The 26,105-nt window shown below is 46.8% G+C and overlaps 1 protein-coding gene across 1 annotated transcript in view; it reads left to right on the forward strand.

Annotated features, from left to right (window-relative positions):
- Positions 1-21,137: 21,137 nt before the first annotated feature.
- KLF9 (KLF transcription factor 9) overlaps positions 21,138-26,105 on the forward strand; it is a 30,185-nt gene continuing 25,217 nt past the window's right edge. Inside the window, exon 1 of the mRNA XM_007969484.3 lies at positions 21,138-22,938. Coding sequence (XP_007967675.1) covers positions 22,434-22,938 — 505 coding nt within the window. The 5' untranslated portion in view covers positions 21,138-22,433. The remainder of the gene's footprint in view (positions 22,939-26,105) is intronic.

The raw sequence follows: 26,105 nt of genomic DNA on the forward strand, positions 1-26,105 counted from the left end.
AAACTAATAAATACAACAATAAAAAAAACTTCTGCATATCTTATTGTAGAAGGTAAGGAGGAAATAACTGCATGGCTAAAATACAATAAGTAAAGTTAAATGGCAGAAATTGAGAAATATTTGTGACTCATACCATAGGCAAAGGGCCAATACCCTAATATAGAGAGACTCTATAGGGGAAAAGCCTACAATCCAAAAGAAAACAGGCATAGATGAAAAAGGAAATACCAAAAGCTCTCAAGCATATGAATATGAAAAGCTTCTCAATCTCACCCATAATGAAAGAATGAAAATTAAAAGCACCCTGAAATACCATTTTTATCAGTAAGATTGGCAAAGCTCAAGCTTTTTCTTTGGAAACAGGGTCTTGCCATGTGCCCAGGCTAGAGTGCTGTGGCTGTTCTTCACAGGTGCAATCACAGTGCCTTGAATTCCTGGGCTCAAGTGATCCTCCTGCATCAGCCTCCCCAGTAGCTGGAACTACAGGTGCACACCACCTTGCCTGGCTTCAAACACATTGATAACATACTCATTGCGGAGGATATGGAGAAACAGGCACTTTTATACATTGCTAGTAGGACTATAAACTCGTACAAACTCTAAGGAAAGACAATCTGACAACATCCATCAAAATTACAAACACGTGAACCTTTTAACCCAGCAATCAGATTTCAAGAACTTTATCATACAGGTGTGCTGCCCCAATGTGAAAGAAGGTTATTTGCTGAAGTATTTTTGAAATTCCAAAAGACCCAAAGTAACCTAAATGCTGGGCAGTTTGTTAATAAATTTGTTAAATTAGGGTATATTTACATCAGAGTTCTATGGCAGCATTAAACATGAGAAAATGATTTATCAAAGTTCGATATATCGAGGACCTTCATGTAGTTACCCTGAAGATACATTATGTTATTAGGCCGGGTGCTCATATCTGTAATCCCAACACTTGAGGAGGTCAAGGCAGAAGGATCGCTTGGGTCCAAGAGTTCAAGACCATCCTGGGCAAGAGTGAGACCAGGAGACCCTGTTTCCTTATTTTTTTAAAAAAAGATATACTATGTTAATAAATAAGGTGCAGAACAGTTTTTTAGTAACCATTTGTGTATAAATGTGGAAAATATATGTATTTGCTTGGATACACATAAAATATCTTGGGAAGGATTTAGAAAAAAGTAATATTTGATTGCTTCTGGAAAAGGCATCTAGATAGCTGACAGAAGGTTGGGAAGAAAATTTTCCATTACATACCCTTTTATACTTTTTGAATTTTGACCTACATGAGTGTTTACTTATACAAAAGATAATTATTTTATTTTTATTTTTTAGAGATGAGATGAGATCTAACTATGTTGCCCAGGCTAGAGTGCAATGGCTATTAAGGTGTGACTATTACGTACTGCAGCCTCAAACTCCTGGCCTCATGCAATCCTCCTGCCTCAGCCTCCCAAGTAGCTGGCCCTATAGGCATACACCACTGTGCCTGGCTAAAGAAAAGCTATTTTTTAAATAGGGTAGGAGAATGTAAAATGAAGTAGAAAACATTCATAGAAACCTGTTAGCTAAAAAATAGATTTAAAAAAACAAACAGCCTGTGTTTTTAAAAAATGTGCTGTCAAAATACCAGTGAAATTCTTCACAGAAATAAGAGAAAAAAATCATAAAATTCATATGGAACTGGAGAAGGTCCCAAATAGCCAAACCATTCCTGAGCAAAAAGAACAAAGCTGGAGGCATCACACTACCTGACTTCAAAACATACTGCAAGGCTATAGTAGTCAAAACAGCATGGACCAGGCATAGTAGCTCATATCTATAATCCCAGCACTTTGGGAGGCTGAGGTGGATCACTTGAGGTCAGGAGTTCGATACCAGCCTAGCCAACATGACAAAACCCCATCTCTACTAAAAATACAAAAATTAGGTGGGTGTGGTGGCAGATGCCTGTAATCCCAGCTACTCGATAGGCTGAGGCAAGAGAACTGCTTGAACCCAGGAGGCGGAAGTTGCAGTGAGCCAAGACTACACCACTGCACTCCAGCCTGGGTGAAAGAGTGAGACTGTCTCAAAAAACAAAATAAAACAAACAGAGAAAACGCAGGATACTGACATAAAAACAGGCTCACGGACCAAGGAACAGAATAGAAACCCAGGCCAGGTGCAGTGGCTCACACTTCCGTTTCAAAAAAAAAAAAAAAAAAAAAAAAGTTAGAGAACCCAGAGATAAATCCACATATTTGCACCCAATTGATTTTCAATAAAAGCACTGAGAACACTCGGTGGGAAAAGGACAATATCTTCAATTAATGGTGATGGAATGGACACTTAGGTTGATTCCATATCTTGGCTTTGTGAACAGTGCTGCAATAAACATGGGCACATGGATCTCCTTGATAATGCTGATTTCTTTTCTTTTAGGTATACACCCAGCAGTGGGATTGCTGGATCACATGGTAGATCTATCACTAGTTTTCTGAGGAACCTCCATACTGTTTTTGAGGAACCTCTATACTGATGGGAAGACCTACACTGGGAAAACTGGATAATCATAGGCAGAAAAATGAGACTAAACTCCCCCATCTCTCACCATATACAAAAATCAAATCAAAATGGATTAAAGGCTTAAACGTAAGACCCGAAACTATGAAACTATTAGAGAAAAACAGTGGGAAAACACTTCAGGATACTGGTCTGGGCAAAGATTTTTTGGGTAGGACCTCAAGGACAAAGGCAAGAAAAGCAAAAATAGATAAATGGGATTGCATCAAGCTAAAAATGCTTCTGCACAGCAAAGGAAACAATCAGCAGAGTGAAAAGACAACCTTCAGAATAGGAGAAAATATTTGCAAACCATGCATCTGACAAGGGATTAACAACTAGAATATGTAAAAAATTCAAAGAACTCCATAGCAAAAAAAAAAAAAAAAAAAAAAAAAATCTAATTTTAAAAATAGGCAAATGATCTGAAGAAGACATACAAACCCAACAGGCTGAGCAGCGGCTCACACCTGTCATCTCAGCACTTTGGGAAGCCACGGTGGGCAGATCACTCGAGGTCAGGAGTTCAAAACCAGCCTGGCCAACATAGCAAACCCTGTCTCCACTAAAAATACAAAAATTATACAAAAATTAGCCAGGTGTGGTGGTGCTATAATTCTAGCTACTTGGGAGGCTGAGGCAGGAGGATCACTTGAACCTGGGAGGTGGAGGTTGTAGTGAGCTGAGATCATGCCACTGCACTCCAACTGAGGCAATAGAGCAAGACTGTCTCAAAAAAAAAAAAAAAAAAAAAAAAAAAAAAAAAAAAAAAAAGGAAAGAAAGAAACTATGGTACATACACACAATGCAGTACTATTCAACCTTTAAAAAGAATGAAACTCTCATTTGCAGCAACACAGATGAAACTGGAGGTTATTATATTAAGTGAAAAAAGCCAGGCACAGAAAGACAAATATCACATGTTCTCACTCCTACGTGGGAGCTAAAAAAGTTGATCTCGTGGAGGTAGAGAGAAGAATGATGGTTACCAGAGGCTAGGAAGGGTAAGGGTGGGGGAAGAGGATGAAGAGTAGTTAATGGGTACAAAAATATGGTTAGATAAAAGGAGTATGTTCTAGTGTTTAACAAAGCTATTACTCATATGTAGTCAACTCATTCTTTAGACAGACAGAACCTGTCATGTGCCAGGCACAGAGTAAGGAGATATAAATAATGTGGTTCATCCCAGTGACAGGCATTCCAGACAAACCCTTGCCACTCTGCTCATGTCCTCCACCATATTCCCCATCACCTCACTTGTACATGCTACCACGCTCCAGTCCAACTTCACAGAAAAAACAGATGCCACCAGGCACGAATTCCCATGGCTTTTCTCTTTTCCATCTCCAAACTTCTCCAAATTTTCAGCTAGGCTCACATCCTTTTAAAAAAATTAAAAAATAGGCCAGGTGCGGTGGCTCACGCCTGTAATCCCGGCACTTTGGGAGGTCAAGGCAGGTGGATCACTTGAGGTCAGGAGTTTGAGACCAGCCTGGCCAACAAGGTGAAACCCCATCTCTACTAAAAATGCAAAAAATTAGCCAGGCGTGGTGGTACACATCTGTAATCCCAGCTACTTGGAAGCCTGAGGCAGGAGAATCGCTTGAACCCAGGAGGCAGAGGTGGCAATAAGACGAGATCATGCCACTGCACTCCAGCCTGGGTAACAGGGCAAGACTCGAGCTCAAAATAAATAAATAAAAAATGAATACTGACGAGGTCTCATTATATCACCCAGGTTGATATCGATCTCCTGGGCTCAAGCAATCCTCCCACCTCGGCCTCCCAAAGTGGTGGGATCACAAGTGTGAATCACTGCACCCATCCTTCTTTCTATTTCCAAGGAAAACATGGCTTTCTTTTTCCTTCCTGGGTCCTTGAGACTCTGTTCCCTTCTCTACCTTGTTTTACCAATGATCTCATTGTTTATATATTTTTAATTTCTTTCTAATGACTAGTTCCTTTCTGTCAATTGAAACATATTCAAGTATGTACAATCTAGAAAATTATTTCTATCATCTTCCTTCCCTCAATATACCCCTACATCTGCTATTCTCCTTAACCTGCCATCTTCTTGAAAACTCATGCCATAGTCTCTGATGATATGTGCTTACTCCAGTTCACACCTCAGGTCACTGGAGTTTCACTAATGCTCCCACTAATCTACTAAAACTTTTCTTCCTAAATGTATCTGTTAGGGCTTGGCACAGCAGTTCACACCCATAATCTCAGCACTTTGGGAGGCAGGAGGATACTTTGAGGCCAGGAGTTCAAGACCAGCCTGGTCAACATTGTGAAACCCTGTGTCCATCTAAAAAAATCAATCAGTTGATCAATCTATATATCCTTTAGGAATACTTTTTGGCTGCAAATAAGAGAACGTTCAACCAACAATGGTTTAAACAAACAGTACATAGGATCTTCTTATATGACATGCCCAGAAGTAGGTCATTGCTGGCAATACTTAACAGATGACAGCGCTCTGGGTTGATATCCCAGAAATCCTCTTGACTTTCTAATCATGCTCATAACAAAGCTAAGTATCATATCCTCATGCAACCGTATTCCAAGGCAGGAGACCTGAAAAGTGGTTCAGTGAACGGAATTTCCCTGCATGTACCCGATTCTCAGCATGGAGGAAAAGCTTTCCTAGATGCTCTTACATAAACCTTACCCTTATCCCTCTGCTATGATCTGAAGGTTTATTTCCCTTCAACAGTCTTATGCTGAAACCTAATCACCAAGGTGATGGTATTGAAAGGTGGAGCCTCTAGCAGGTGATTCCATCATGAGAGCTCCACCCTAGTCAATGAGATTGGTGTCCTTATGAAAGAGGCTTCAGAGAGCTTCCTCCTGCTTCCACTCCTCCCCCAAGTGAGAACACAGCAAGATGCCATCTTGAAAGCAGAGAGCAAAAGAAAATAAAGAAAATAAACAAACAAAAAAAGAAAACAGAGAGCAAGCCTTTACCAGACACCAAATCTCCCAGAACCTTGATCTTTACTTTCCAGCCTCCACGAGTGTGACAATACATTTTTTTTATTTATTCAGATGGAGTCTGTTACCCAGGCTGGAGTGCAGTGGCACAATTTCAGCTCACTGCAACCTCCACCTCCCAGGTTAAAGTGATCTTCCCACCTCAGCCTCCCAAGTAGCTGGGACTACAGGCATGTGCCACCACACCTGGCTCATTTTGGTTTTTTGGGGTTTTTTTTTTCTTTTGAGACCAAGTCTTGTTCTGTCGCCCAGGCTGGAGTGCAGTGGCACAATCTCGGCTCACTGCAAACTCCACCTCCCAGGTTCAAGCTATTCTCCTGCCTCAGCCTCCCAAGTAGCTGGGACTATAGGCGTCCACCACCACACCCAGCTAATTTTTTGTATTTTTAGTATAGACAGGGTTTCACCATGTTAGTCAGGATGGTCTCGATCTCCTGACCTCGTGATCCGCCCACCTCGACCTCCCAAAGTGCTGGGATTACAGGCATGAGCCACTGCGCCTGGCCTCATTTTTGTATTTTTAGTAGAGACAAGGTTTCATCATGCTACTCAGGCTAATCACAAACTCCTGACCTCAAGTGATCCGCCCACCTTGGCCTCCCAAAGTGCTAGGATTACAGGCATGAGCACCTGGCCCAAATTTCTATTATAAATTACCCAGTCTGTGATATTCTGTTATAGCTGCACAAGCAAACTAAGACAAGGCCCTTCTTGACAGGTTGATAGTTCCTACCACTCCCAGAGGTAGAACTGGATGACGATTGGTGCTCTAACACATTCTGTACCATTTTGCTCTCACTTCTTTGCTCATGCTGTTTGCCAAATGTGGGATGCCTTTCTTCTCATCTTCTAATCATCCTTCACAACTTAGCTCAAATACAACTTCTACTGGGAAGCCTTTACCTACCTACCCACAAAGGGCGCTAATCACGGATTCCTTGGAATCCTAGAGCTCTTTGTATAACTTTTCATGTTGCACATACCACACTGTGTTGTAATTCTTTGGACGGATGTCCTCTTCTACCACACTGAACTATTTGGGAAGATATAACATGGTAGTCATTAATTTGCTGTACATCCAACATGTCCACTTGAAGTTAATATTATACCATTCATATACAATTTAGAAAATTTATCACAGTAGGTGGGGCACGGTGGCTCACACCTGTAATTCCAGCACTTTGGGAGGCCGAGGCGGGTGGATCACGAGGTCAGGAGATCGAGACCATCCTAATACGGTGAAACCCTGTCTCTACTAAAAATACAAAAAATTAGCCAGGCGTGGTGGCGGGCACCTGTAGTCCCAGCTACTCAGGAGGCTGAGGCAGGAGAATGGCGTGAACCCGGCAGGCAGAGCTTGCAGTGAGCCGAGATTGTGCAACTGTACTCCAACCTGGGAGACAGCGAGACTCTGTCTCGAAAAAAAAAAAAAAGAAAGAAAATTTATCACAGTAAACGTCCATTTACCCCTCTCCTATCCTTTATACTATGATGGTGATATATAGCGCATTTATTTGTTATAAACCCCACAAGACAATGTTATAATTTGGGTTTTAAATAGTTAATATGTATTTTAAAGAAATTTCTGTTGGTCAGGCGCGGTGGCTCATGCCTGTAATCCCAGCACTTTGGGAGACCAAGGTGGGTGGATCACCTGAGGTTGGCAGTTCGAGACCAGCCTGACCATCATGGAGAAACCCCGGCTCTACTAAAAATACAAAAAAAGTAAGCCAGGCGTGGTGGTGTCTGCCTGTAATCCCAGCTACTCAGGAAGCTGAGGCAGGAGAATCGCTTGAATCTGGGAGGTGAAGGTTTTGGTGAGCTGAGATCACACCATCGCACTCCAGCCAGGGCAACAAGAGCAAAACTCCATCTCAAAAAAAAAAAAAAAAATTGTTTTATCTTCACCCACACATTGACCATAGCTTTACTTAACATATCCTGATAAAGACCTCACTTGGTTCACATTCGTATTAGCTTCTATTGCTAATGTCACAACTTACCACAAACTTAGTGGGTTAAAAATCTCAAAAACATATTACCTTACAGTTCTAGAAGCCAGACGTCTAAAATGTGTCTGCAGGGCTTTATTCCTTTTGGAGGCTCTAGGTGAGCTGGTTTCCTTGCCTTTTATGCTACCAGAGGCTACCTTCATTCCTTGTCTCACAGCGGTCCTCCATCTTCAGAGCCAGCTGTATAGCATCTTCTCTCTCTCCAGCCTCCCACCTCCTTCTTATAAAATCCTGTGATTACATCAAGCCTACTCTAATTAGCCAAAATAATCTCTCCATCTCAAGACCCTTAATTTAGCCAGGTACAGTGGCTCACACCTGTAATCTCAACACTTCAGGAGGTCAAGGAGGGAGAATTGCTTGAGCTCAGGAGTTTGGGACCAGCCTGGGCAACATGCCATCTTTAAAAATAAAATTTGGGCCAGGTGCGGTGGCTCACACCTGTAATCCCAGCCCTTAGGGAGGCCAAGGGAGGTGGATCACTCGAGGTCAGGAGTTTGAGAACAGTCTGGCCAACATGGCGAAACCCCGACCCTACTAAAACTACAAAAATTAGCTGGGCGTGGTGGCAGGCATCTGTAATCCCAGCTACTAAGGAGGCTGAGGCAGGGAAATTACTTGAACCCAGGAGACAGAGGTTGCAGTGAGCTGAGATCATGCCACTGCACTCCAGCCTGAGCGACAGAGCAAGACTTCATCTCTAAATAAATAAATTGAAAAACAAAGACCCTTAATTTAGTTACATCTGAGACGTTCCTTTTACTACCTAAGGTGACATTCACAGATGGGGGATTAGGATGTGGATATCTTTGGGAAGACATTATTCAGCCTAGTATTATTCACAAATTTATCACTAGTATCTAGCACAGTAACAAAGATATATAGAAGGTGGTTGATAAATGTGCATCAATTAAATACATCTTTGCTAAAAAGTGGTCTGATGACCGTTAGTATTAGCATCACATGGGAGCTTGTTAAAATGTAGAACTCTGGCCCACTCCAAACATACTGAATCAAAATCTGCATTTTTAACAAGATCCCCAGGTGATTCTTATGCACAGTAAAGTATGAGACGTACTGAATTAAATGATCTCATCTAACAGTTAAAATAACAATAGAAACAATATATTAAGCATCTGTAACAGATACTTTGCGTGTCTTCATGTGCTCTGACCCACCTCTAATTTCAGCCACGGCTGCATTAAAGATTGCTGAGAGAGTGCAGATTTCTGGCTGACTCCCTCCTCCAGTGTGTACTTTCTGCCCCAGGGACTTCACCAAAGGTATGAGAAGCTAGTGTAAGGGACAACACTCCTGGGGCAACCCTTCACCAGTGAGGGCCCGGTGTTGGAGGGCAAATCCCTCTGTCTCCCATTCTTGGGATGGGCAATTCTAAGAAGCATTTCTGTATCAGAGATTTTAATAATGCTCATGATGGTCACAGTGGCTCACACCTGTAATCCCAGCACTTTGGGAGGCTGAGGCAGGTGGATCACCATCTCTACTAAAAATACAAAAATTAGCTGGGCATGGCACGCTTGTAATCCCAGCTACTCAGGAGGCTGACGCATGAGAATTGCTTGAACCCGGGAGGCGGAGGTGGCAGTGAGCCGAGATCGTGCCACTGCACTCCAGCCTTAGTGACAGAGCTACAATCCATCTCAAAAATAAAGAAATAAAAGAAAAAAATAATGCTCCCAAATATTGGCTTTTCTTCCTTCCCTGTGTCACTCTTCTTGCTCCCTCACCCCTGCTTCCTGGGATCACCTCCCAAATAAACCACTTGTCCCCAAGTCTTTGTCTTCAGCTTGGCTTTCCTGGCAATCAAAACCAAAGCAGTGTTTATTAAATACCAGGCACTCTACCATGAGTTTTATATGATTTATCTCATTTTATACTCACAACAACACTGTATTTCTGCCCTATTTTTACCCTCTTTCAGATGAAAACACTTTAAAAGCAGTTAAGTAATTTGCCCAGTTTCACAGAACTAATGTAAGACAGAACTGAAATGCTAGAGTCCAGGTAGCTTGACCCTGGGGTTTGTGTACTTCCTCAGCAAGTGCCTCCTCATGAGAACACACTGAGGCTTACATTTACATAGTATTTTCCAGATTTAAACTGAAAAGAATAAATCTCCTCATTCTCTAAACTGCTGGTCAACTGAAAGGAGAAATGGACTAGAAGTCCCCAGTAATACTGAAGACTAGACTTAAGCATAAAGCAAGTTCATCTCTGGTGACCATGGAGAGAAACAGTGAATGAAGTGGATGGAGCATGCTGCAGAGGACCAGTGGGTTCGTTGCAGAAGCATAGTGGGAAGAAGGATGAGTTCTTCCTTTCTAAGAGCGTCCCATCTGCCATACCTTCCCGATGTAACTCAGGAGAAGGAGATCCACCTCCAGATCCAGGAGTACCTCCCAACCAGGACAGACCTCTCTTAGGAGGGGACACGTGAGCAAAGGCTCAGCGAAGGTCAGGGTGTGAGCCATGCTGAGATCTTGGAGAAGGGCATTCCGGGTAGAAGGAAGAGCCACTGTGAATGCTTATAAGACAGGAGTCCAGCTGGTTAGTTCCCAGATGAGCAAGGCGGGTAGTGGGGCTGGAGCGGAGTGAGGAATGGAGTACAGTAGGGGAGATCAGGACGTCTCCTTTCGAGCTCACAAGGAGGCTTACTCCACTGTGAGGACAGCAGCAATTTCTCTGAGTGAGACTAGAGTCACGGCTGTATTTTGAGCAGAAGAGTGCTGTGACCTGACATGTATTTTAAGAAGAGCACTTAGCTCTTAGCAGTTGTGTTGAGAAGAGAAGCAAGGTCAAGGGTGGAGGCAGGCAGAGCAGCTAGAAGGCTCCTGCAGTTCTCAAGGCAAGAGAGGAAGGGACAGAAGGTGAGAAGGGCCGGTTTATGGAGATATTTGGAACACAGGACTAATAGGAGTTCTTGATGGATGATTAGCTATGGGTAATGGGTATCCATTTAAAAGAGGGATGAAGGATAACTCATTGGTTTTTGTCCTGAGCAACCAGAAGCACAGGAGTGTCTCTATCTAACATGGGAAAAGCTGCCAATAGAGTCATGCATTGGGAGGGAATGATCGGCAGTTCAATTTTAATATGTTGAGTTGGAGATGCCCATCATATATTCAAGTAGAAATGATGACTAGACAGTTGGATGGTCATGTGTGAAGCTCAAGAGACAGGTGTGGGCTGGGCACGGTGGCTCATGCCTGTAACCCCAGCACTTTGGGAGGCCAAGGCAGGTGGATCACTTGAGGTCAGGAGTTTAAGACAAGCCTGGCCAAATGGCAAAACCCTGTCTCTACTAAAAATACAAAAATTAGCCGGGAATGGTGGTGAGTGCCTGTTATCCCAGCTACTTGGGAAGCTAAGACACATGAATCTCTTGAACTCGGGAGGCAGAGGTTGCAGTGACCTGAGATCACGCCACCGCACTCCAGCCTGGATGAGAGAGCAAGCCTCCAAAAAAAAAAAGAAAAAGAAAAAAAAAGAAAGAAAGAGGTGTGAATTGAAGATAAAAATTGGGTAATCCCTGGCATGTAAAAGGTATTAAAGCCTGTCACCCAAGCTGGAATGCAGTGGTGCAGTCATAGATTATGGCAGCCTGGAACTCCAGGGCTAAAGCAATCCTCCCACCTTGGCCTTCCAAGGTGTTGGGATTATGGGCGTGAACCACGGCACCAGCCTTGAAGATATTAAAGCCTTGAGGCTGCATGAAACCACGAAGGGAGTGACTATGGATGTGGAAGAGAGACAAGGACAAGGCTCCAGGTCAACTCGAGTTTAAGACAGCATGGAGAGGCAGGGAGCGGTGGCTCATGCCTGTAATCCCAGCACTTTGGGAGGCTAAGACAGGCGGATCACCTGAAGTCAGGAATTCGAGACCAGCCTGGCCAACGTGGTGAAACCCCATCTCTACCAAAAATAGAAAATTTAGCCGGGCATGGTGGCACATGCATGTAATCCCAGCTACTCAGGAGGCTGAGGCAGGAGAATCGCTTAAACCTGGGAGGCGGAGGTTGCAGTGAACTGCTGAGATTGTACCACTGCACTCCAGCCTGGGTGACAAGAGTGAAACTCTGTCCGAAAAAAAAAAAAAAAAAAAAAAAAAAAAGAGCCAGGAGAAGAACTGAAAGTAGCAAAGAAGAAAAAGAAGGAATCCACCTCTCTTCCTTTTCTTCTCTTGGCTTCTAGGATACCATAGTCTCTCTTTTCCTCTAGTTCACTGTTCAATCCTTAGTCTTCTTTGCTGTGATGTGAAGTGAAATAACTGCCCAATAGATTTGGCATCATGGAGGTCATCCGTGATCCTGAGTAGTTTCAGTCCAGTGACAGAAATGAATGTCTGGCGCGAGATCAAGGGAGAACAGGAAGGTCGGACATGGTGGCTCACGCCTGTAATCCCAGCACTTTGGGAGGCTGAGGCGGGTGGATTACCTGAAGTCAGGAGTTAGAGACCAGCCTGGCCAATATGACGAAACCGCATCTCTACTAAAAACATAAAAATTAACCAGGCGTGGTTATGCCAGTGGTGCATGCCTGTAGTCCCAGCTACTCGGGAGGCTGAGGTGGGAGAATCACTTGAACCCGGAAGGCGGAGGGTGCGGTGAGCTGAGATCACACCATTGCACTCCAGCGTGAGTGACAGAGTAAGACTCCATCTCAAAAATAAAGATAAAAATAAAAAGAGAACAGGGGTGTGCACATACAGACAGTACACAGAGGTAACTTTGAGATGTCTGCATACAAGGAAGATGGCAAATGGAGTAACAGTGCAGGAGGATATGGGGTCAAGGCGTCACACACACACAAGTATACATAGAAAGACAGGAGGGAGGACAGTTTTTTGTGCTGAAGTGAATGATTTAGAATAGAGCAACAACTAGATAAGCAAGAGATGGGGTCATTTTAGAAACAGTCATTAAATAGCCCAGAGGGGAAGGGAACCTGGTGCCACATGGGAGGATTTGCCTTAGACAGGAGCAGGAACAGGGTATCAGGTGACAAGTGGGAAGGCAGCCTCCACCGGTAGGTAGGATGGAAGATATGATGGTAAAAAGAGGAGGTAGTTCTTGTCAAATTGCTTTTATTTTCTCAGTAAAATAAGCAGCAAGTTTCTCAGCTCAGAGTGAGGAAGGGAGGAGTGTTGGAAGTTTGAAGAGAGAAGGTGCAATATAGTCATTTCAGAGTGCGGGAAAGTAAACTGACGAGGGAAATGCACACGGACAGTGTTGAGAGCCCACTCGAGATGGATGATCATAAATTTAGAGTGACAACAATTAGTCCTGTCATTTTTGTCCAGTGTGTTAAGCTGGACAGAATCAAGAGTTTGGCCAGATGGTCCCAGGAATGAGAGAGTAGGGGGAGGTGCATGCAAAGGAATGATACAATGACAGACCATGAAATCTTAAGCTGGGTAGGAGAGATGTAAGAATGCAAGGCCAATGACAGACAGTGAAAAAGTAGATTGGAAGTCAAAATAAGGTCAAAGAATTGTTCACATGTGGTTATTTGAGCAAATAAGCTGGGAGAGAAAGAGGTGTTGGTCAGGAAAGAGGATGATGGTCAGAGGTGGTGCTGTTATTTGGTGATGAAAAGATTGAGGATACCCACGTGACAGTGGGGTGGAGGAGAAAAAGGACTGCAGTTCAGGTACTAGGGTTTCAGATAGGCCATTAATCTACTGGGATGCTAAATTAACCAAAAATGTTAATAGGAGTTGGGTGGAGGTTGGGGACTGTGAGTCAGGTGCTAGAATCTTCGGAGAATGAGGGGGAGTGCAGGAGAGCCTGCAGATGACAGCCACAAAGCGGAGGTGGTATAGTCTGATGGCAGGTACTTCAAAGCAGCTGGGGTGGAGGGGGAAGAAAGAAAGAGTCTAACTTGGGGAATAATTCTCCTGCCAAAGGTTTGTTCTGAATTCCACTCTCTAGTATCTCATCAAGCTTCCTTCCCTCTTTTGGCAGCTGAGAGGCCATCCAGGGTAAGGATTTTTCCAGGGTCGTGGGGTCAGAAGGAAATCAGCAAACAGTTAGGACTTTTATTCTCTCTTCTCTGCTACCAAAATACCAAGGCAGTGTTTTGGATATTTAAAAGAACATTGTAAATGTCCTTGTTTGTTTCTGTCTCTGTGCAACACTGTTCTGGGAAGGACAGGGAGCTGGTAACCATGGCAGTGGAGCAGAGGGTGGTGGTGAAGAGGTGGTTTTTAAATGGGGTGAACTTCAGGCAGGCAGCACCCAGAGCTGGAACCCCCACGGCCTCCTTGGAGTTCTTTGTTCATTCAGCTTACTTAGGGAGAGAGGCTGCATTCTTCCCCGCTGGGAAGCAAGCTTTGAAAGGAAAGGTTTTGCCAGACTCCATAAGGAGAGGGTGTGTCCCTAGGAGCAGGTTTTGGGGTTATGCCTGAAAACCTTGGTCGGCAGGGAACTTTGGGCACCCTGTTACGAACAGGACAGTCTGTGATGGCAAAGAAGCCAGCTCTGCAGCATCCTGGATGCAGAGTTCTTACACACCGTTAGCTGTCTCACCACTTCTCCCTGGACAGGTGGCCACTCGCGGGGGTGGCCCAGAATCCTGGCCAAAAAAGACAGCCAGGCAGGGCCCCCACAGGAAGGTAGCTGGCAGGGGAGCCAGGAGGAGAGGAAGGAGGAGGGAAGCAGTCACCTCTTCCACGTTCCTGGATAGGGAGCCCCAAGACCCTTTTCAGGACGAAGAAGTGCCCCCAAACAAGCGGACACAGGGCAAGGCAGGACAGGACAGGGCAAACCTGGGGCACAGCTCGGGGCCAGGGAAGTCCCATGACTGCAGTGTTCAGCTGCAGGTTTCCCAGCTGCTCTGGGCGGGAAGCAGCACTGGGAGATGGGGGCGGGGAGAAGGGAGGGGAAAAGAGGAGGAGGGAAGTAAACAGGAGACCACAGAGAGAGCCAGTTCCCGGCGTTCAGAGAACACTAGCCGCCTCCGGTTCCCGGTGGGTGGCTGTATGTGTGGAAATGAAACTGGGAGGAGGAGGGAGAGAGGGAAGCGCAGGCACGCACTTCTCGGCTGTCATCCACCTTGCCTCTCCCGACCCTCCAGCCCACTCCCCACCGGGGTAGGGGGTTGGGGGAGGTGGGAGGGAAACGGTTCAGCAAACGCTCACCCCCAAGTACCAGTAGCTGGTTCAGCTGTCGGTGAATCAGACACTGTCTCAGCAGCTCGTCACCTGCGCTCGGGAGGGGAACAGAGGGCAACCTTGTAACTTGGGAGGGGGAGGTTGGGAAAGTGCAGGATCCAGCACTGGGCCTGGGCCTGGGCGTAGGGGTGACGCCTACGGCTCGGAAAAGAGATATCCACCTCCCAACACCCACACACGTCTCGACCCAGCACCCGGACGCCGAGTAGAGGGGGTGGGACAGGAGCATGGGGGCCCTACAGAAGGGGGAACTGCAAGCAGGGAAGGGGAGAAGAATGGGGTGGGGGTGTGCCGCGGCGCGAAGCGCTGGGGGCGGGGTGGGCGCGGCCGCAGCCACGGGGAGAGCTGCTGCCCGGTGCCTGCCCGCGCGGGGTTATGCGAGGTAACCGCGCGGAGAGGAGGAGGGAGGCGGCGGGGGCCGCGGGCCGGGGTGTCTGGCACTCGTTGGACAAAGAGATGATGAAACGTGAGCGCTATATTTACCAAGGGGGTGGAGACGGGGCGGGGGGGGGCGGGGAGTAAAAAGGACAAACTGTTCCACAACAACCACAGGAAACACAGCCCATCTGACTCACTGGGAGGGCAGCACCGACCCCCTCGCAGGCTTAGCCTGGAGGCAGACGCGGGGCGCGGGTGCTCCCGGGACCGGACCGAACCTGGGCACTACGGCTGGGGCTGAGCTGATTTATAAATAAAGGCACATTCGATCCAAGAGTGCGGGGTTCTTGTGGGGTAGGGGAGAGCACGGAATGGCAGGAATCTTTCCTAACCCCTTGGCCTGGCCATCGCGGGAGAGATCTGCCTGCAAACTCTGGGAGCACAATTCCTGCAAAGTCATCTCCTCCCGCACAGCCTGGCCGGCCTGCCCGCCCCGCCCCGCCCGGGGACAGCAGTACCCGCCTCCCCCACTCCCTCCCCACCCCCGCAGCCCTTGGAGTTGGGGTGCGGTGCGGTGTTGGCTATGTTTAGAAGCTGATGTCATCTCGACACCCTACTCTGCAGTGTTCCCAGGAGGACCGCAGGGCAGGTTTTCCTCTTCCTCGCGGGCGTGGGGGATGGAAGGTGGCCAAGGTGGCCTGCCCTCTCCCCAACACTCACCCCACACCCATCTACCCGGGAGATTAAAAGAAAAAAATGCAACACCGCCAGAGTTATGAAACAGAGTGGTGGGGGCGGTACGTGCACGCGGAGAGCGCAAAGCAAGGGCCCGGGCCGCACGGGGCTCCCCCCGGGTCCCCACCCACTCCCAGCCCCGCGCTCCCGGGTGCAGGGGCTAATTTCAAGGTTAGCTCACGTGGGCGTGGGCGCCCGGAGCTCCTTGCACGAGTTTGGGGCGGGTTCCTTGTCCCCCAATCTAGGGCAGTTTGTTCAACTGCAGTAAAGGGAGCTTGATGTTCCAGCAGGGAAGGGATTTCTGAGAACTGGGACTGTCCTCAGATGAACTCGCCTCCTCAGGCTGCTGCGGCGGCGGCCGCCTGCGGAAGACTTTTTAAAAGGGCGATGCCAGGCCGGGCCGCGCGGTCCGCGAGTGGCTGAGTCGCCCGCCAGTCCGCGGCCGGAGCGGAGCGCCCGCCCCCGAGCGCGGGTGATTCACCGACTGCCGCGCTGGGCCGGTCGGAGCGCGGGGGGCTGCGAGCTAAACTTATCCTCCTGCATATGCATGAACGGGCGGCCTTTCTGCGCTGCAGAGGAGGGCTGGAGTTTTGCGGAAGGCTGCTAAGTGGGGCGGGAGCAAAGTAGGGCGGCGTGCAAGTTTTCGCGCTTGCCTGAGCTCCCTTCCCCCTCTAGCCCCTGGGGTGTTAACTGTCATTATGGCCACGGGCGTTCCACCAGATCGGGCTTTACCTGATTGTATTTCAAAATCCAGGAATATCGCCATTGTTGGAAGCCTTATCCCTTTAGCCCCGCCTCTCCCCTCCTCAAGCTCGCCTCCTTCCCTAATTCCCCTTCTTTCACCAAAATGAACACTGGTTTCCTCCACATATGTTCCGTGTGCCTAGGTGGGGTCGCTGGAGCCGGAGGGGCTGGGCCCTGAAAGGGAGAGGTCTGGATCAAGCCCAGAATGAGGTCCAACACGTGATCCTCTACCCCCAGTGGGCCATCTGTTCTCCTCCTTCCTTCCCGCCTGGAGGCTGGCAGTTCTGCCCGGCACGGTCCACGCTTCCCAGCAGGAAAGAGTGAGAAAAGCCAGAATTGGCAGAACCCAATACCTACAGAGTGTGATTTTAGCCCGAACTTCCCTGGTCCTTGAGCAGGGGTGACACCCGGCAATCTGTATTTTAAATCGAGCGCCAGGTGATTAGCTCCACCCTGCAAGATGGGGAAACCCTGCCTTGGGGCACAGTTTGAATAAAAATCTCCAGGGGAGGGGCCTGGGAATCTGTGATGCATATGCCAGGAAATACCTTACTCCCCTCTAGGGTGAAAAATTTACCTTGGGCCAGGCGCGGTGGCTCACGCCTGTAATTCCAGCGCTTTGGGCGGCCGTGGCGGGCGGATCACCTGAGGTCAGGAGTTCGAGACCGGCCTGGCCAACATGGCGAAATCCCATCTCTACTAAAAATACAAAAATTAGCCGGGCATTGTGGCGCATGCCTGTAATCCCAGTTACTGGGGAGGCTGAGGCAGGAGAATCGCTTGAACCCGGGAGGCGGGGTTTGTTGCAGTGAGCCGAGATTGTGCCATTGCACACCAGCCTGGACGACAGAGCGAGACTGTCTCTCAAAAATAAATAAATAAATAAATAATAAAATTTACCAGGGAAAAAGAATAGGTTATTTGAACCCCCATTCCACTTTCTACGAACCAGCTTGAAGAAAGAAAAATTGAGACCATAAAATTAAGGAAGGGATTTTGAACACATTTATATTTGTGTCTGCTATCCATTAAATGTTGATTTAAGGTTTTCTGACCTTCACTGCCATAAAGAGCAGTATTTCTAGATGTACAGCAGATGAGATGGTATTTAAAGAACCCAAGTCTTGCTCCAGTTTTTTTCTCTAGGTTTTTTTTTTTTTTCTTTAGATTCCTTGAGGTGTTTGGAGTTTGGGAGGAACTATTGGAGATGTATTAATCTAATCCTATCGATTTATAGATAAGGAAATAGCTCCTAGAGGTTGCCTGAGGTTACAGAGTTTATCTCAGACCCAGAGGCCAGTTCCTCACAGTGGTCTACAACCCTGAAAGAAACAGCTGACTGTAGGCACTACTTCTTATTAGAGCTAATAATGATAATACTGTAATTATTTTAGGATGCACAGAAAACAAGGCTTATATATACTGGCTACAGGCACATAAGCCATTGTTTTGAGAACTTGGATAATAAAGCAAATTGTTAGGCAGAATTTAGAGAGGAAAGCATAAACTAGAAGCACACTTATAGTCTGAATTTTCATGTTCCTTCTGGTTGGTTTGTGTGGATTTGAAAATGTGTATTTACAAAGACTAACTTGGGGGAAAACAGAGCTCTTACATCTATGTGGCATAATATATACTCAGTGATATATTATTTTAATTGGGAATGATTCATATTAATTTGGGATCATTTATTTTGCCAACATTTAATTGGGACAACCACATGCTGGCAAAACACCCCAAGCTGGGTTTAGATCATAAAACTATTATAAAACACATTCCAACACCCTCAAGGAAACTTCGCTGTTGAAAATACAAGAAAAAAAAGTCCTGACATAGAAATTATTATTTGCTGATATGTTATTATATATATATGTTTTTAACCTATAAACCTCATGGAGGACAGAGTCTCTTTTCATTTCTGTATTCCCCCATGCCCAGCTCATTGCCAGGAACATAAATACTGGAGAATGAATGACTGGAAAAGGAGAAAAAAGAGAAAGCATTCTACAGTTCTAGAATTGCTGGGTTTAAAAAGATAATTCTAAATCAAGTCAAGCAGCAGTTATGTTTGTAAATGTGTGAGAAATTCATGTGGATGAAATCTCAGTTTTCTTTTATTACTTTCTTTTATAATTCTGAAATGAGTGAGTTTGGAGAATTCAGTGTTTATGTCCAGTTCAAACAAAGTGAAATTAAAGTGAATTAAAGAAAAGCTGGCAAGGAGTAAGGAAAGGAAAAGTTTATATTTTTAAAAAACCTAAAGTGATTGATGTATTCAAATTCCTGGATTATATAATCTTCAAGGAAATATACAGACTTTTCCTCTATTCTGGAATAATGATGATGGTGGTCCTAGGGCTATCTATAGATGTCCAGGCCCGAGCAGTCTGTTTCACCAGTACAATCCCAGTTAAAATGCCAGTCTGAGGGGTTGTACAGGCCATGATCATATAGGGATCCTGGAGAGATCCCGCTGGTATGTGCACTGGGCCTTAAGGAGGCAGGCAAAGGTGCAATTTCTAAGTGATCATGTATCCTAGGGGACAAAATTTGTCCCAGAAAAATCATGAAGTAGGCAAACTCCCCTGGGCTTCAGTGCATTCTTTTCTAAAATTAAGAGATTAAGTTCTAAAAATGCAAGAACTCCAAGATGTGGCTTGGAGTTTTTTATACACTGTATAGCTACCTTACAGGGCTGTTGTAAGGGTGCATGCAAGGTGCTTGGTACAGGGCCTGACACATAGTAAGCCCTCCACGAAAGAGGTCAGTGATAATGATGCTGATGGTGATGATATTCTTGGTTGCCCACTATTCCCCATCTATACCTTTCTTCCACCTGCAGTCACCTACTGCAATATCTTCCCTGTACCACTCTAATATTTTTTTTGTTGTTTTCTTTATTTGTTTTAAGGTGTACACTTTTATTGAACTGGTCTCATCAGGTTTTTTGTTTTTTTTAATTAAAATGTATTATACTCTTACTTACCTGAGCCACCCTTAATTATCATTATTATTATTATCATTATTATTATTTTTTTTTTTTAAGAAAAACAGGGCCTTGCTCTGTTGCCCAGGCTGGACTACAGTGGTGTGATCAGGGATCACTGCAGCCTTGACCTAGGTTGATGCAGTCCTTCAGCCTCAGCCTTCTGAGTAGCTGGGACTACATGTGCGAGCCACCACACCTGGCTAACTTTCTTTTTTAATTTTTTTTTTTTTTTTTTTTTTTGATGTACCACTTTAAAAACAAAGTCAAAAGAAACTACTGTAGACCTCAAACTGGTAGAGTCAATCTGAGACCCTTCCCTTGGAGACCAGAACCTGGTGTAACTTTCTCTTAAGAAAGGTTAATAGCCAGTGGAGGTCAGGGTGGGAACTCACTGAATCCGCATCACACAGAATCAGGTACCTCTCACATTCACGAAAGTGAATTATTTTTAATCAGTTGTGCTGACAGTATGCCTGTTGCAAAAAGAACTAGCCCTAGAGGCCGGGCGCGGTGGCTCACGCCTGTAATCTCAGCACTTTGGGAGGCCGAGGTGGGCGGATCACGAGGTCAGGAGATCGAGACCTTCCTGGCTAACACGGTGAAACCCCATCTCTACTAAAAATACAAAAAAAAAATTAGCCGGGCGTCGTGGCGGGAGCCTGTAGTCCCAGCTACTCGGGAGGCTGAGGCAGGAGAATGGCGTAAACCCGGGAGGCAGAGCTTGCAGTGAGCCAAGATCTCGCTAATGCACTCCAGTCTGGGCGACAGAGTGAGACTCAAGTCTCAAAAAAAAAAAAAAAAAAAAAAAAAAAAAAAAAAAAAAAGAACTAGCTCTATATTCTTTCCTAGCTATCAAGATGGAAAACAACCGCATCATTAATTCAGAGGGGGGGTAAACCAAGTTAATCAGACTCCAAGACCCATACTAATTGCTGACCAAGTAATGCCACAATATTCCATGGCTAAGGATCTCCGACTTGTTCCAGTCCCTAAAAATCTGTTCTGCACAGTTAATATTTCACAAAACCAAAAGGGCTTAGTTGCAAGCACAAAGAGCTAGAAATCAGGAGACTTGTGGTTTCTACTGAGTTCTGTCATTATCTGTCTAATAAGATAAATAAGTCACTTTTCTGTATCTCAGTCTCCACATTTGTGAAGTGAGGGAAGAGAAACATGTCCTAAAAACCAAGCAGGGGCTCTGGAAAGAAAAAGAGCTAAGAATGGTGGGTTTTTATTAAAAGTTACACAAGTTAATGGTTTTTGTCTCCATTTATCTGAAAGTTGGTTAAAAATAGCTTCCAAATAAAGCAAAAAGAATTTATTTAGACTAAACTGCACCGGAGAAGTAGAGGAATTAAGAGATACGACAAGCAAAGATGGGATGTTTCAGTGGAAGAATCTCAGGGAGTAAAAAGGCTATGCTGTAAAACCAGAACTTTTGTTAGCACTGCTTTTTTAAGATGAATTGGTCATAGTTAATGTATTGGATGGAAGAATTTTTAAACATCTGCCCCCAAAGTACGCTGCATCCAAAAAAATATATAACGAAACGAATTCTTACTCATTTGTGTTTATTCTTGGACTTATCCTGACATAATGGGGTTTTTAAAATTATAGACTCATACTGCGTTTATTCATCACCCCTGTCCTCTCATCCATAACTCAAATTTACTACCAGCAACACAAAATACAAAGATGTGTCCAGTTTCACTACAGCTCTTCGCGTTTACAAGTGTCGAGCGCTAGCTTTCGGAACGCCCTTCTGATTGGCCGAGCCAATGCCAGTGACATCAACCAACTTACTTTTGATTGGAAGGCTGGTTGCTGGGACTGTAGCGTTTGCAGGAAGTCACTTAACTGTTTGGGAGCTGGAAAACCGAAGCTGAAGTTCTCTTTTGCCATAGGAACGAGCGCAACTGACTAGGGAAGATGTGTCCCAGAGCTCCGCAAGCTGGAACGTGAGCCAGGAGGCCCGGACCGACCACGGGACCGCGAGGCACTCCGAAAGTGTGCGGCTGCTCCTTCCCTGCCTCCCAGCTGTTACCCTTTTAAATGTCAGTGTTCGAGGCTGTAGGGGTAGCACGAGGCAGTGAAACGGAACAGTCGGATTGGCCGCACGCCTCAGTTCTAGACGCACCTCTCCACTGAAAGGCCGTTCTGACTGGCAGGGGGAGAAAGTAAACAGAGTTGAATCACCCTCCCCACTGGCCAATTGGAGGGGGTTTGGTTTGTGACGTGATGGGATTCTGCGAAATTGTTACTGAGCAAGAGAATGCCGGAACGGTGCGGACCGGCCGGAGCAGGGGCTCAGAAGCCGTCAGTGGACTCGGGAAAAAGTGTCTCTTAGACCTGGCGCTCGGCGGGGCCCTCGCCACCCGCGTCGGGGTGATCGGGTGAATGTCCTGGGGCTTTGGCTCGACGGAGAGGCGGCCGAGGGCGTGCACCTCTCTTGCAGTTTCCTCTCCCAGCGCCTCGGGGGCGTTTTCAGTCGAATAAACTTGCGACCGCCACGTGTGGCATCTTTCCAAGGGAGCCGGCTCAAAGGGGCCGGCGCGCCCGTCGGGGGATCGCGGCCCGCGCGGGGCAGGGGCGGCGGCTAGAGGCGGCGGCGCGGCGGAGCCCGGGGCCGTGGATGCTGCGTGCGGAGGCGCTGCCGGTTACGTAAAGATGAGGGGCTGAGGTCGCCTCGGCGCTCCTGCGAGTCGGAAGCGCCCCGCGCCTCCGCCCCCTTGGCCGCCGCGCCGTGCCGCGCCGCGCCGCGCTCGTCGTCCGAGGCCAGGGCAGGGCGAGCCGAACCTCCGCAGCCACCGCCAAGTTTGGCCGCGCCGCCTGGGCTGCCGTCGCCCGCACCATGTCCGCGGCCGCCTACATGGACTTCGTGGCTGCCCAGTGTCTGGTTTCCATTTCTAACCGCGCTGCGGTGCCGGAGCATGGGGGCGCTCCGGACGCCGACCGGCTGCGACTACCTGAGCGCGAGGTGACCAAGGAGCACGGTGACCCGGGGGACACCTGGAAGGATTACTGCACGCTAGTCACCATCGCCAAGAGCTTGTTGGACCTGAACAAGTACCGACCCATCCAGACCCCCTCCGTGTGCAGCGACAGTCTGGAGAGTCCAGATGAGGATATGGGATCCGACAGCGACGTGACCACCGAATCTGGGTCGAGTCCTTCCCACAGCCCGGAGGAGAGACAGGATCCTGGCAGCGCGCCCAGCCCGCTCTCCCTCCTCCACCCTGGAGTGGCTGCGAAGGGGAAACACGCCTCCGAAAAGAGGCACAAGTGCCCCTACAGTGGCTGTGGGAAAGTCTATGGAAAATCCTCCCATCTCAAAGCCCATTACAGAGTGCATACAGGTTAGCGGCGTCGCCCTCTCCCCCGGAGCTCTGGGGTTAGTTAACCTTTGGCCAGGCAGTGTTCCTGGGCGTTCGGGACACTGCAGTCGGCCGAAAGGGTGCAAACATGTTGGATAAGATGCGGTTTAACTCTTTAAATAATTTAAATGTGCATTGGCGGAAAGCTCACTCTCTCCTTAATTGTCCCCGGCCTTCGGGAGCCACGGAGAGCCTTAAACTGGCGGGCAGAGCGAGTGCGGTGCGTGGCTTCGCGGGGAGTGGTGTCCGCCCCTCCCCTGTCCCGCCCCGCCCCCGGGACTCCCGCACCCCGCGACGGTGGGGCCACCCCACCTGGGAAAGACGCTGGTAGTGGGGAAGTCAGATGGCGTATCTTTTATTTAATTTCCTTGTCGGGTTGCAGAGAAGTGGTTGAAACCGAGGGGGGACGCGGCGCACTTTACTTGGAGCCTTTTAGGGATGACTAAGGACTCATTTAACTGGATGCCTGCTACTTTTCTGGGCTTGCCAAGGTGGTTTTAAATTTGGCCAGGAGTCCCCCGAGAGGTTTAAAATAACCCTGCTTCAGGCAGCAGAGGAGTTTGATCAAGTAATGGTGGTTAACTTCACTCAATAGCCTTCCTAATGAGCCAGATTTCAGAGCTGAGTTTTTTTTTTTTTGGGCCATGTGACTTAGGTCGCACCCTCCACCCCTGAATCAGGCGGTTTGCAGGGAGGTGTGGTCCTTGCCGGAGGTCAACCTTGGTAATGAATGTTGGGCGGTTCTGGAGGCCTCAGGGAATAGTTCCTCCCAGGGAGGATGAGAGGAAGGGCCGGACAAGAATATGGCCAGAAAGACATCTATCTGCCTTTTAAAATAGGCATTGGAGACTTGCAGAGACCTGGGTCATCCAGTTCTCTTGGTTGTGTCTAACATGCACGGTGAAAGTTGGAAAGCATTCACATTTGGATATGCTGTCTGACCATCTTCCGAACGCTTCTTTTACAAACGCTATTCAGACGAGGTATCGGGGCTTGGTCCTCTCAGATAAGCCTTTTGCTTCTGTCCTGTGACACCGTGTTTGAGGGGGTATTGTTGGAGTTAGTTGGAAAAGTGTTGTCATTTTTTGGTGTAATACTTCGAGACTTTTAAGATGAGGTCTTGGGCCTGCGGTTTAAAAATGACACACGGAAAAAATAATGATACTTGATTGGGGTTTTTTGTTTTGTTTTGCTTTCCTTTTTAAAAGAAAGGTCACGTAACTGCTTCTCATTCCATTTCCTTTGGAAACTTCTTCTTGTGGAGGTGGCTGCTGGCACCGGAATCAGACTGAATTTCCTCCATGATGAATGCAAAATCAGGTTCTGTTTGGGGTCATCATCTAGGTTGCCGTAAAACAGCACGTTTTAAGGTTTGTGTCTGTAAGGTTGCTGAAAGGCATGTGCCTGTGTTGGGGGATATGACCTTTAGTGTGGCTCTGGGGGTGAAGTAGGGGTGTATTAACCGGAGGATGTTACTCACCAACAGCTGCTGGGCGGGCCTGGCTGTGTCAGCCATGTTCCCCGAGTTCGGTTGTTCCCATCGGCACCCACTGCCACCTTGAGCAAAGACATTTTCTCCTTCAGGGCGCTGCCCAGTCATGCAGCCAGGGAGGCCTGCAGTGCCTCTGTGAGCTGCCAGAGTCTGTCCGACTCAGGAATAGGGTTTCCAGCGTTCTGGGCCATTCGGCTGAGTGATTTTTCTCAGGCATTTATAGAAATGGCTGCTTATGTGTGCGTGCATGCGTGCTGCTCCTTAATTCTCCATAAGGCAAGTCATTCGGCTCAGCTGTTTCAGGAGAACCTTTTTCCTAGTCAGGAGTGGAAAACGAAGTGAGATGTTCATTCAGCTTTAAGTGCTACAGTCCTTTGAACCTAGGGATGTGGTGATTGAAGGTGTCTATGTTTTGGGGATCTCTAATCTTAGTGCATGGTTGAACAAAACCTCAGCCTGGGTTAATATTGTCAGAAGTGTCTTCCTGCTAGAGGAGGTATGTGTTAAGGTTATTTTAAATAAGAGATTTGGAGGTCTCATGCATTTGGAAGTTTCAGATACAACTTCAATTTAAATTGACTTTAGGGTAGGGTAAGGAGCTTTCCTAATTTTCTTTCTGCTGGTGTTAAATCAAGAAGGTGGGCAGAGATGGCATTTGGAATGTCTGCATTCTGTGAAGATTTTAAGAGCTGAACTCCCTGCCACACCCCCTTGTTCAGTGCTGCTAAAGTTCCTGTAAGAAACCCTCCAGCTTGCTCACTTCCTTATAGAGACACATACAGCTGCCACTTCCATAGACCACTTCTACACCAGCTTTAGAAGTTGAATCAAACAGATTTTCTTCTAATTCAGTGCTGCTACTTCTGTAGTGTGCTGGGAGGAAAGACACAGTTGAAGCCGACTGAGCTGGGTTCTGATTTGTCCTATTGTGTTCTCGTTTGAGACCATAAGCAAGTTACTTTAATTCAGAGTTTGCAAACTGGAGGCTTGCTGCTGAATTTGCTTTGCAGATTTGTTTGGCTTGGCCAACACAGGGTTTATAAAAATTTAATTAGTTACCAACATCTAAAAATCAGAGGATTATGGCATGAGTCCAGATTTCTGACTTATCTGGAAAAATCAAAAGATCTGGCAAAACTGGGCCTGAATTCCATCCTAGCAACAATTGGCTTGAACTGATCATGATATGGGGGCAGTACCTCTTAGTTTAATAATTTACATGATGTCTTTTAGCCTTTAAGTTTGCAACCTCTGCTTTGTTTAAGCCTCAGTTTCTTAATCCACAAGATAGGGCTACTGTCCTCAAGTCACATGTTCTTGTGCAAAGATAACATCGATAAAGCACCTAGTAGGGTTCCACACACAGTAGCCCCTTGAGAAATGCTGGGTCCTGTAGTTTGTGTATAATATACAGAACTTCACCTCAAACATCAGGAAACACTGGATAAACTTGTTTGTTGTTGTTGTTGTTGTTGTTGTTGTTTTCTTTTTGAGACGGAGTCTCGCTCTGTCACCCAGGCTGGAGTGCAGTGGTGTAATCTTGGCTCACTGCAAGCTCCGCCTCCCGGGTTATGCCATTCTCCTGCCTCAGCCTCCCGAGTAGCTGGGACTACAGGCGCCTGCCACCACGCCCGGCTAATTTTTTTATATTTTTAAT

Source organism: Chlorocebus sabaeus, chromosome 12, assembly GCF_047675955.1.
Source record: "Chlorocebus sabaeus isolate Y175 chromosome 12, mChlSab1.0.hap1, whole genome shotgun sequence".
Taxonomy (NCBI): Eukaryota; Metazoa; Chordata; class Mammalia; order Primates; family Cercopithecidae; genus Chlorocebus; species Chlorocebus sabaeus.